General features: G+C 37.4%; 1 protein-coding gene across 3 annotated transcripts in view; it reads left to right on the forward strand.

The window, feature by feature from the left end:
* LOC103030201 (solute carrier family 4 member 11-like) overlaps positions 1 to 12,147 on the forward strand; it is a 73,428-nt gene extending 61,281 nt beyond the window's left edge. For all 3 annotated transcript variants that reach the window (XM_049474858.1, XM_022668624.2, XM_049474859.1), the window contains exons 14-20: positions 1,048 to 1,270; positions 1,702 to 1,808; positions 4,156 to 4,321; positions 4,589 to 4,762; positions 7,766 to 7,961; positions 9,911 to 10,080; positions 11,935 to 12,147. In XM_049474858.1, coding sequence (XP_049330815.1) covers positions 1,048 to 1,270; positions 1,702 to 1,808; positions 4,156 to 4,321; positions 4,589 to 4,762; positions 7,766 to 7,961; positions 9,911 to 10,080; positions 11,935 to 12,001 — 1,103 coding nt within the window. In that variant the 3' untranslated portion in view covers positions 12,002 to 12,147. The remainder of the gene's footprint in view (positions 1 to 1,047; positions 1,271 to 1,701; positions 1,809 to 4,155; positions 4,322 to 4,588; positions 4,763 to 7,765; positions 7,962 to 9,910; positions 10,081 to 11,934) is intronic.
* The last annotated feature ends 966 nt before the right edge of the window (positions 12,148 to 13,113 follow it).

Here is a 13,113-nt window from a genome sequence, read left to right on the forward strand (position 1 = left end):
TAGTACATTTTATTATTGTTTACTACAAAAAAAAAGTTGCCAACAAACAAAACAGAAAAGGTCACACTCTAATACTTTTATGGAGATGCGGATTTCATTTTTCAGCAAGACTTGGCACAGTGCCCACACTGACATAAGTACCAATTGGTTTTATATAATATTCTAAAGACACTGATTTTTGGGTTTTCTTTGGCTGTAAGCCATAACCATCAACAAAAATAAAAAATAAACACTTAAAATAGATCACTCTGTGTCTAATACAGCTATATTATATTTATATTTATATTTTTTTATATATATATTTAAAAAACTGAATTACTGAAATAAAGTAACTTCACAATGATATTCTAATTTTTTGAGATATACTAGTAGTAATCCTTGAGATTACAGTATGTTACAATACATTTTTTCTAAACAGTTAATCAGTAATCTGTACCAGATTACATTTTTTGCATAAAAAAAAATCTTGTTGACATGACATTCATAGAAAGTTGTGCCACTAAAATGAAATGAAATTTAAAAGCTGAGATTTTTAGTAACGTTTTTTTTTGGTTGAGATATTTTTAAGTAAACTAAAATCAGTGCAATAGTGCTGCTAGGTATGTAGATAAGTTGGTGTGTTGGAATTATTTAGTTTGAAATACAGCCTTAGATGAGTCAATCAGAGAAAGCAAGATCTGCTGCACATTTTAGGGTAGAATGGGTGAATCCGAAACAACATTCTGCTCCATAAATAAGCTTTAAAAAAAAAAAAAAAAAAAAATATATATATATATATATATATATATATATATATATATATATATATATATATATTAATCAGCTTTATGAGTTTGTAAGCCATATAATAACCTGTAACACAGCCTAATGTTTTAGCTGTTGCTTTTAACCCTTAATTTAATATGTACAAAAAGCCAAATACAACTACAGCAACTATGAAATTGAAGGAATGCATGATAAAAACACTGATTTAGATCAAATGTAGCAAATGTAGTCATTTGGCTACACCTGCCTTGTCAGATCTTCTTCTTTTCTCTTTCCTGTCAGTCTTCCATAAATACTATCACGGGCCAACGCTGGTGAACAGCAGTGCTGTGGAGATTCATCACCTGGCTGACATGATCCAGCATCCTGACAGCAGCAGCAGCAGCACAGCCCCGTCTCTGTCCGCAGTACTCACACTGTGCACCAGGGAGCGCCCTATCCTCTGTCTACTGCTTATGCTGGGAACCCTGTGGCTCGGCTATGTTCTTTTTCTCATCAAAAGGAGGTAACTGGGCTGCTTCCCTGTAATATCCAGCAGCTAGTGGTGATGTGGCAGGTGCACTGAGATGTTTTTTGAAAGGTCAAGGACCTCTACAATTTGATTGATGCAGTGAAATGGTAATAAATGGCTGCGGGAATTGGGAATCATCATTATATCAGAGAAACATTCTTAAAGAGCCTACAGTAATGTTCAGAATAGCCCCATTTCTCTCAGTTAGATGTCTGCAGATGTCTTAAAGCAGCCTATAATCATCTCTTACTTAAATGGGTCACTAGAGGCACATGACATTATCCCTTATACCTCTGTCATTCCGCTCGAGACCTTTTTCCCCAAAGCATCTTCATGTTAAGATCATGCCATTACCCTAGATTGTCTCTTAAGGTTCCTTTTCCTTGCCTCAGGTGGTTTTAACCATGTGATTTGCTTGTATCCAGCCCGTTTCTTCACGCTAAAGTCAGGGAGGTGGTGTCGGACTGTGCTTTGCCCATTTCAGTGGTCATATTCTCCTTTGTGGGCTCCTATCTCTTCATAGACATTGAGCGTAAGTTCCTGTTCTTTTGCATTAAATGTGGATGTGATTTCTGCCACAGTCTCTTGTTTGTTCACGTGGACCAGATGCTGCCGAAAAACTGTGGGTAGTAATGCATATCGTTGTTGTCCAATAAAAAACAAGTATCCAAAATTTAGTTGATTTTTAGTTTTTAATACATAAATTAAACTGACAAACTGCCCCCCACACTGTGCCAAAGTTTCTTGATGAACAGACCAATAGAAATACTTGAAAATGACCTGAAATAAACTCATTTTATGTTGACTTCCAATGTTGATTTGAAAGTTTAAACGTTTTTTTTTTTTTTTCTCTCTCCTGTAAAATTGCTGTTTTGGAGATACTTGTTTTGCATTAGACAGCGACGATATTTTCTACGATGTATCCCCAGTACAAATGTGACATAAAATATTGATAAAGGGATGTTAAATGACCATACAAATGCAAAATTATTATTTTTTTATATGTATAATAAATATATCTTTTTTAATATATCCTTTTTTTATCCCATTTTTTCCCAATTTACACGGCTATTTACCCAACATGCTCATTAGGACTCATTAGAATTACTATTATCACTCCTATTATCACTCCTACTCGGAGGAAAGCGCAGTGACACGGTTCTGATACATCAGCTCACAGACGCTTTGTGCTGATCTACATCACCCTTTTTAGTAATGAGGGGAAAGAGCACCATCTACCCACCCAGAGAGAGCAAGACCAATTGTACTCTTTCAGGGCTCAGGTAGCTGATGGCAAGCTACATGAACAGGATTCAACCAGCGATGTCCCAATCATAGTGGCCGCACTTAGCCCGCTGGGCAACTGAGAGCCCCCCCCCCCCCCCCCCCCCCCAAAAAAGAAAGTAAAATAAGATAAAAGATAAAATGTCACCATCATCTGGAACACATTGTAAGGCCTTCCTCGAACTCGAAATATTTCAATAATTTACGCCGGCATGAAGGAAAAGCAGTAACTATTGCTCAGCACCTCCAGAAACTCCTTCCTTCAAGAGGCTGAGAACACTATTCCAGGTGACTCTCCCTCATGAAGACGCTGAGATTAAAATACCAAGAGTGTGCAGATCTGTCCTCAAAGATAAATGTATAAAGTATAAAACATATTCTGGTTTGTTTAACACTTTTTCTTAAAAAAAATAATTCCACATGTGTTCCTGTAGAGCTTTAAAATAGTCTTCAATATTAAATTTACAATTTCTCATTGAGTGAGAAGAGGTTGGTCTAAACTTATTGGACTGTACTGTATGTTTTTTTATGTACACAGTACAGGCCAAAAGTTTGGACACACCTTCTCTTTTTCTATGCGTTTTCTTTATTTTCATGACTATTTACATTGTAGATTCTCACTGAAGGCATCAAAACTATGAATGAACACGTGGAGTTTTATGTACTTAACAAAAAAAGGTGAAATAACTGAAAACATGTTTTATATTCTAGTTTCTTCAAAATAGTCACTCTTGGCTCTGATTACTGCTTTGCACACTCTTAGCATTCTCTCAGTAAGCTTCATGAGGTGGTCACCTGAAATGGTTTTCAGGTGGTTGATATTGTATTTCTAAGTGGTTGTTAGGTGGTTTCTGCGGTGTGGCTAGGTAGTTGCTATGGTGCGTAACAAGATATGTTGTCATCCTGATGTAAATGTTTTGTCATCTGACGTCATGACCACATTCAACCTGAAATTAACGTCTTACGACGTTGGTGGCCAGTTGGGTTGTTTCTAGGTTGCTAAGATGTTGCTAGGTGATTGCTAAAATGTTGCTAAGTGGTTGCTAGGTAGTGGCTAAGGTATTGTTAGGTAGTTGCTATAGCACAGCCTATGTAACGCGGTAAGTTCTATAAGCCTTCCAAATTTGGTCTTTGTATCTCAAAAATGTGACTTACATTGGCGTGCAAGTTTTTCCATTTAATTTTAATGGCCAAAAAAATCTGACATTTATGAAGTTTTAATATGAATTTTCCAACAGTCTTGAAGGAGTTCCCAAAGGTGTTTTTAGCACTTGTTGCCCCTTTGCCTTCACTCTCTGGTCCAGCTCACCCCAAACCATCTGGATTGGGTTCAGGTCCGGTGATTGTGGAGACCAGGTCATTTTTTGATAAGTACATAAAACTTCACATGTGTTTATTCATAGTTTTGATGCTTTCAGTGAGAATCTACAGTATAAATAGTCGTGAAAATAAAGAAAACGCATTGAATGAGAAGGTGTGTCCAAACTTTTGGCCTGTACTGTATGTCTTTATATGTTGCCCTCAGCTCTTCTTACTCTCTTCTCTTCTTACTACAGTCCTTAGAGACATCTCTGCTTCTTTGTGTCAACCCACAGTGCCTGTGTTTAACTACTACAACGGCTCCATATTCAACATAGCTCCTTTAGATAAGCTCTCAGGGATGAACGTACTGAGCGCGTGTGGCCTTGGCTTCCTCCTAGCCTTGCTCATCTTCATTGACCAGAACATTGTGATCTCCCTCACCAATGCCCCGGAGAACAGGTATGTTCTGATCCGAAGATCTGGGTTTTTTTTTTGGTTAGAAAAAAATCAAAAACTACCTGGAATGTAGGCACTGTATTTGCCAGAGGTTTATATACTAAGAATATGAATTCAGTTTGATGAGTATCTTGTCTGCCTCCCTAGGTTGCTACAATTTTCCTTTCTCCAGGATCACTGAGCCATCACATATTCTGGCTGTGTCAGTTTTGTGCAGACATTTACAGGATGCAGCGAGTGTCAGTGTGTGTGTGTGTGTGCGCGTTTCAGATTGCTGAAGGGAACGGCGTACCACTGGGATCTCATGCTCTCTGGATTTATCAACATCTTGATGTCGGTGCTGGGGTTGCCATGGATGCACGCAGCTTTCCCCCATTCCACCCTGCACGTCCGCCAGCTAGCTAAGGTAGAGCAGCGCGTGGAACAGGGACACCTCTATGAGACGTAAGTCACTCAGCAGAGATGTTTTTTTAAGAGTAGAATGAAGCTGGCTGTGCTGGATGGGGAAGACATTTGGTTTATTTTTAGAGAAAAGGCACTAATCTTTATCATAGTTGTAGCTGTGGACAGGAAACATATAGACTCACGCAGGAAGATCTAGAAGGGATAAATCAGAAGGGAAGTAAAACAAATACTAGAAGGCAACTGGGAGATACAATAAGTCTCTAATAATAATCCTTTTTCCAGTTTGTACAGTGTATTTTTATTATTTTAGAATGTTCTGCATTATAAATAAAATCCAGACTATGAAGAAAAACGTATATGAAATCTAGATTGCAGTTCCAGCAAAAAAAGTGTGAGTTTGATTGCAGTGCTAATTTGTGACTGGTTGCTATGGTGTCTTTGCTGATTTCTAAGCTGTTGCTAAGGTGTTGCTATGGTGTCCATGGTGGTTGATATTGTATTTCTAGATTCAAGATTCAAGATTTAAGATTCAAGTGGTTGTTAGGTGGTTTCTGTGGTGTGGCTAGGTAGTTGCTATGGTGCGTAACAATATATGATGTCATCCTGATGCAAATGTTTTGTCATCTGACGTCATGACCAACATTCAACCTGAAATTAACATCTTATGACGTTGGTGGCCAGCTGGGTTGTTTCTAGGTTGCTAAGATGTTGCTTAGGTGGTTGCTAAAATGTTGCTATGGTGTTGCTAAGTGGTTGCTAAGTAGTTGCTAAGGTACTGTTAGGTAGTTGTTAAAGAACGGCCTATATAACGCGGTAAGTTCTATAGGCCTTCCAAATTTGGTCTTCGTATCTCAAAAAATGGACTTACATGGGTGCAAATTTTTCCATTCATTTTCAATGGCCAAAAAAATAGGACATTTATGAAGTTTTAATAAAAACAAAAGAAGTCACCTTTATGAGGCAGCATCACCTTTCAGGCTTTCAGTTAACAGCTGTGCTGAACTCATCAAGAGTTAATTACTTGAATTTCTTGTCTCTTAATGTGTTTGAGAGTATCAGTTGTAAAGCTGTGAAGAGGTAGAGTTACAGGTATACGGTGAATAGCTCTATTTGAGTAATATTGCCATATTAATGCAAGAACTACTAAACTAAGTAAAGAAAAAAAATACTTTAAGAATTTACAGTGCAAGTGCAGTCGCAAAGACCATTAAAAACATCATGATGAAACTGGCTCTCATCAGAGCCGGCCCAGGAAATGAAGAGCAAGAGTTACCTCTGTTGCACAAGAGTTATTCAGCCTTAGAAACTGCAAGTTAACAGCACCCCAGAAAAGAGCACCTAAATGCTTCACAGAGTATTTTGATTTGTTTAACATTTTACAAGTTACTATATTATTCCTTATGTGTTTTGACTTCAGTATTCCTTTACAATGTAGACAACAATTAATAAATAAAAACATTAATGAAGAAGAAATGTGTCCAAGCTTTTAACTGGTACTAAATGTGAATGTAACTCTTTAGGTCTCTGCAGGTTGACACCTGTATTAAAAGAACTTTTCCCAATGATCTGTAAACCTGATTGACCACAAAATAAAAATGTATTAATGGGCGGAGCATGGAAAGGTCACTCACAGTATTTGGCAAAGATTAAACTGAGAACTGAAACTGCAATATAATCCCAAAAAAATAAATAGATTAAAGTGAGACTTCTGATTAAAAAGGGGGCTGGGAGCCGACAAGGTTACAAAAAAGAAGTTTGTTGTGTCTGAAAGTCAAGGCTGTGAATAACAGGGGAGAGAAAGTGCCCGCTCTGGTATACAGTCATGTTCAGTGCTCAGTCACGCACCATAAAGATGGCCTTGGTAGAGTGTACCAACATCTCACAGCTTACTGATGGGAGCTTTACAAATAATACTTGTGTAGCTGATGTTGTGGTGTATGTCTTGTATAGGGACATTGTTGAATTCTTTAAGGAATGCTGTATACTTCTCGGCATTATCTACTTTTTGCAATAACTTTCTGTATAACTTATCGTACTTTTCACACTATAAGGCACACTTTCTTTAATTCTTTAATTTTCCCAAAAATAGACAGTGTGCCTTATAATCCAGTGCATTTTATATATGAATTTCACCAGTCAGGTTGTAAGTAGCAGTAAAGACACTCAGCTGAAGTAAAGCTAAGCGCTAGCTCTTTTGACATTTAGGGGTAAGTATTATCAGCCTGTAGCCTGCTGCTAACAGTATTAGCATTATCTGCTAACCATGCTAAGCGCTAGCTCTTTCAGTACTCAGAGGGGAGTATATCGGACTATAGTCTGTGTGTTTACTGTATTAAAACAAGCAACATGGGACGAACCGCTAGCTGATATCGCCCTGACTTACCGGAACACTCAGGGTTCTTTAGAGTAGGGCTGTTGGGGGGCATTAGCTGCTAACCTTTAGCGCTAGAGGATAGCTGTAATGATGCTGCACCCAGCCTTAGTGTAAATCTGGAAACATAAGATTACTTTGACCAAAGCGCTGCCACTATGAGCGGGAGGTCGCAGGTTCGAACCCCCGCTCATGCAGCTTTGCCATGAAGCTGCCGGCGCTCGCAGGGAGCAAAATTGGCCCTGCTCCCTCCGGGTGGGTAGATGGCGCTCTCTTCCCACATCACTAAAAGGGTGATGTCCACAGCACAGGGCGTCTGTGAGCTGATGTACCGGAACCAAGCCGCTGTGCTTTCCTCCAAGCGCGCTGGCTACTCGGCAATGCTGCATCAGCAATGGGAAAATTTTGAAATAAAATTATAAAAAAAAGAAAAAAAAAGTGGTGAGGTTGACAGCTGGCCAGCATGCTCATGGCAAGGCAATGTAAATGATTAGACTTGGAGTGAGGCCTGATGTGCAGGTATTTAACTCTCTTGTATTCACAGTGTTAAGTGTATACTGGTCATACATCATAGAAGGCATTACCACAGTTCTGTACAGTGCAGTGGGTGGTAGTGATTGTATCATGATTTGTGATATGTGGCACTTCAGTATAGTAGTGTGTGTCGGCAGGATCGTCAGCGTGAAGGAGACTCGTCTGACATCACTTGCTGCGAACGTCCTGATTGGTTTGTCCGTGTTCCTGCTGCCTTTACCGCTGCAGTGGATTCCTAAACCCGTCCTCTACGGCCTCTTCCTCTACATCGCTCTCACCTCCATCGACGGCAACCAGATGTGCGACCGGATCGCCCTTCTGCTTAAAGAGCAGGTGAGTGCTGCAGGACTAATGAAGCAGTCGGTGATAAAACATGTCCTTAATTCAACATTCCAGAAATTCAGTTAATTTAGTAAATGGGAATTTTAAGTTCAACCGTAGTTGAACAAACTTGTAATGAAGGCCTCCAGGGGCTTCTGAATATATTTACACTGTGAGCCTGGATTGAACTTAAATAATTAAGTTAATTAGACTTACAGGTGCATCTAAAAAAAATAATATCATAAAAAAAGTACTTTATTTTGGTTATCCAGTTTAAAATGTGAAACTCATATATTAAATAGATGTATTACACGGAAAGAGATCTATTAAATTTGTTTTTTATTTATTTTTTTTTTTATTTCAGATTTTTTTTTTCAACTTTCTTCCCAATTTACACAGCCAACTACCCAGCCCAATCATTAGAACTCCCCCTATCACTAGTGATGCCCCAACACACCAGGAGGGTAAAGACTAGCACATGCCTCCTGGAGTGATGTGAGGAGAGAGCGCCATCTACCCACCAAGAGAGAGCAAGACCAATTGTGCTCTCTCAGGGCTCCAGTAGCAGTCGATGGCAAGCTACACGAACAGGATTCTAACCAGCGATCTCCTGATTATAGTGGCAGCACTTAGACCGCTGGACGACTCAAAGCCCCAGAGATTTTTTTTTTTTTTTTTTTTTTGATGATTATTTATGGCTTACAGCCAATGAAAACCCAAAAATCTGTGTCCCAGAAAATTAGAATTTTATATAAGAGCAATTGGTACTTTTGGTAGTGTGAGCAGTGTGTCAAGTCCTGCTGAAAAATGAAATCCACATCTTAATAAAAGTTGTCAGCAGAGAGCAAATCTGACATTTTCAAATCCGATTTAGGCTTTTATATGTGGTATTGCAGTCCAAAACTTCTCGTAGCAATGTGATTTAGTTTAAACACCTTAATCAGAATTCATGCAGGTTTTTCATCAAGGAGAATTGATTTCAGTGGTGAGGTTTCAAGTGATGTTCAAACTAAATTAGAAGACACATTTCACAACTGTTCAATATTTCTAAAGAAATGTCCAACACATGCAGTGGAAAATTCAAATATATAGGTTAAAAAGAAGAGCTGGACTATATTCCTGGTGATAACTGTCAGCCACTGGATCTGCTTGATAGCTTCTGCGATGCTGGAGAAGATGAAACTGAAACTTCATGTGAAGCGCTGATCTTTTTTGCATGAGTGTCAGTTTAGGAGCGTGAACTCTTCAGAAAAATGTTGGATATACAGTAGCTCATACTAAAAATATGAATATACTAAAAAAAACATTAGATCAGTTGCAATAAATTGTTGTTGTGTTCACACTTCCTGCTTTCAGCTGCTTGAAATAATTCCATTATCTACCAAGTGTCACTCTTCATCTGTTCATTACTATGATGTTTTGCACTTTCTATGGTGTAAACAGTATGGCTTTTTAATGGTGTTGTGTGTGTATGGTACAGATTAATTTGAATACTTTACATTTCTCTGTTGTATATTTCCATCTCATATGAGAAGATGAATCATGTTAAGTCTTAACACTGTCTGTTTAGATTTTTCATCCAGATATTAATAATATTAATATGTTAAATCCATTAAACCTTTTAACATGTTTGAATGCCTTACATGCAATAATGTAATATATATATATATATATATATATATATATATATATATATATATATATATATATATATATATATATATATATATATATGTATTTACTAATACCTCAGCATCATTATAAACATGTTATTTAAAACAAGTGAGGTCTGATCTTAAAATACTGCAGTGTGTGCCTTTGTTCAGCCCTGCACAGCTGTTTATATGTGTAGCAGGGTTTTATTTACAGAGGAGTTTACAGAATTTATTTAAATTTATGTACAAATCTTAAAACTCCCTCTCTCTTTCTCTCTCGCTCTCTTCTCCCGTTTTATTCCCTAGACTTCATATCCACCCACACACTACATTCGCCGAGTGCCTCAGAGGAAAGTTCACTACTTCACAGGTCTACAGCTGATCCAGCTGATCATCCTCTGTGCCTTCGGGATGTACCCTCTGCCTTATATGAAGATGATCTTCCCCTTGCTTATGATCCTCCTCATTCCTGTCAGGTATGGAACAGTGTTGGTCAAATGCATCTGACCTCAGTTCATTATTTATTTAATAACCGATCTATGGAAATATGATTTATGTAATATTCCATGAACGTACAGAGAGTGTACATTGATCCGGCATATCATTATGACCACCTTCCTGGTTCTACACCCAGCATATACTGTATCTGTTTCATTTCACCCTGTTCTTTAGTCTTCAGAACTCCAGATACGGTTGTATTAAAACTTTGGGCACCCCTGATCATTTTCATGATTTCTCTTTATAAATCATTGTTTTTTTCAGATCAGCAATTTCAGTTAAATATATAATATAGCAGATGAACACAGTGTTTTTTGAGAAGTGAAATGAAGTTAATAGGATTTACAGAAAGTGTGCAATAATTCTTTAAACAAAATTAGGCAGCTGCATAAATTTGGGCACTGTTGTTTAACATTTTATTGATTTAAATATCTTTACCGTTAGTTTGGTAAGCTCATTGGCCCATGACCTACATACACAGTTGAATCCTGAGAATTATGAGAAAGGGTTAAAGTGGTCCATTGCAAGTTTTTCTTCTTTTCACATCTTCTCTGAAGAGTGGAAACATGAGAGCCTCAAAACAAAGCTCTCAAATGACCTGAAAACAAAGATTGTTCAACATCATGGTTTAGAGAAAGGATATAAAAAGCTATATCAGAGATTTCAGCTGATCAGTTTCCACTGTGAGGAACATAGGGAGGAAATGGAAGAACCACAGGCACAGTTCTAGTTAAGACCCGAAGTAGCAAAACAAGAAAAATCTCAGATTTTATTTTTTAATTTTTATTTATTTTTTTTTTTTTTAGGTTTTATTTAATTTTTAGTTAGCTTTGTTTTACATTTTGGTTTGTAAAAGCTGTTCTTTTACCTTCCTTTTATTTTTTCTTCTTTAATAGTTTTTAGTTTTTTCTTATTATTTTTAGTCCTTTATGTACCTTTATGTATTTTTTGATCTGTAGTTGCATTCTTATAATTTTTTATTGCCTTTTCTTACCTATGATTTTGTTATACCCATTAATTCGTATTTTTATCATTTTTTTATATATATATATTTTATTTTAAAATATCTCATATCTTTTTAAAAGGCTGTGTCTTTTTATTTATTTATTCTTTTTCTTTCCTATGCATTGTATTGGCTATATTGTAAATGAGGACCATTTGAGTTTAAATTAATGTTGATTGATTGATTGATTGATTGATTGATTGATTGATTGTTTGATTGATTGATTGGAGCTGAAAACAAAGAAAAATTGGCGTAGAAACAAGGGGGTGGTTATAATGTTATGCTCGACTGGTGTGGGTACAGTGTTCATACATGCACATTGTACGTATATGCAATTCTGCGTTTATGTGCCAAGTTATTAAAAAAACTCTTTGTTGCCTGGCAACTATAGCATACTGTTAACAGTCCATACTTTGCAGAGTTGCTAATGATTGATTGTTATTAATAATGCACAGAATTATTGCTTGAACATTGAACCCGGGACCCTTTGCAATAAATATTGCCTTTTTTTTTGCCATTTGGTGAAAACAACAACCCCCTTCAGCGTGGTTAAACCACTTTACCACTCGCTCTCTGATAAATTCTTGCTTCATTATGCCCCTGTTGGAAACCGTATGCATTTCACAGCAAGTCTTTGTAAGTAATAATCTTGAGTGGGCAGCGTGTTCTTTGTTGTTTCGTGTCAAACAATGAAATAATATTCATCATATTTCATGCTGGGTCGTGACTCATGTTGCACGCTGAGTGTGATTCAGCGAGCAGAAACAAAAGGCCACGGTTTTCTCTGGACTGAAGATTTGTAATGACACTTGTTTTATCTTCTTTTTAGGAACAGCATGCTGCCGAAGATCATTGAAGCCAAATACTTGGACATCATAGATGCTCAGCACATGTGATGAGTAATTGAGAACTATCAGAGAGTTGTAAATAGGAGAGAAAAATGAAAAATGTGCTTCTGAAAGAAAGCAGAAGTAATTTTAACCTAGAAGGGTCAAGGCCTAGTTCTGAATATTAATACAAGTGTGTGTTTTTTTTTTGTATAATCATCCTTTAGATTCTTGTAGCACCTAACCCTAACCTAACCCTAACCCTAACCCCACATCCAAGTAGCACATTTATCTTTGAGGAAACACTCTTGGTATTTTAATCTCAGTGTCTTCATTAGGTAGAGTCAACTGGAATAGTTTTCTCAGCGTCTTGAAGGAGTTCCTGGAGGTGCTGAACAATAGTTGCTGCTTTTTCTTCGTGCTGTGATGCTCCAGATCATCCCAAATCACATCAAATCACCATCTCAGTTGATCAGGTTTAGATCAGGAGATTAATGTGGAGGAAAACACTTTTTTGTTTGGTTTACTAGGTAATTCCAAATGTGTCTTTTAATTGTTTCCCATTTTTTTTTTATCCATTAATATCAATATACAGTGTAAAAAATTGAATGTGAGAAGGTGTCCAAACTATTGACTGGTACTGTAAAAATTACAAACCATTCTTTATGGGACAATTATGAGAAATGTTCATTGCCATTCTATGACACTGCTCAAAGCAACACTTTAAAGTAAAATGGGTTAGAAAAGGTTTTATGTGATTACTCTATGGACCTATCTTGAGACTGACTCACTCACTCACTCACTCAGGTTTAGCAGGATGAAGGCTCTCTCCACACAGGGTCTCTTTTAGCACTCAGGTAATCATTGTTTATTTGTAAAGCTTTGTAAATATTCATGAGCATGGCACTACTTTATTAAAGTGGTGCATCTTATAAGTGACACTGTGATTACCGTATTTTTCGGGCTATAAGGCGCACTTAAAATACTTATTTTTTCCCAAAAATCGTCATTGCGCCTTATAATGCAGTGCGCCTTGTGTATGGATTTTGCTTGTGTTTACTGACCTCGATTTTTATGTGGTACACGGCGCTCTGTTGTGCAGAATTCCTCACCCACGCCAGAAAAAGATCCCCCTCTTGGGCTAGCGCGCGGTTACCTTTGACTGCCGTACTGCCTCTCGG

This window comes from Astyanax mexicanus, chromosome 2, assembly GCF_023375975.1.
Source record: "Astyanax mexicanus isolate ESR-SI-001 chromosome 2, AstMex3_surface, whole genome shotgun sequence".
In the NCBI taxonomy this organism is placed as follows: domain Eukaryota; kingdom Metazoa; phylum Chordata; class Actinopteri; order Characiformes; family Acestrorhamphidae; genus Astyanax; species Astyanax mexicanus.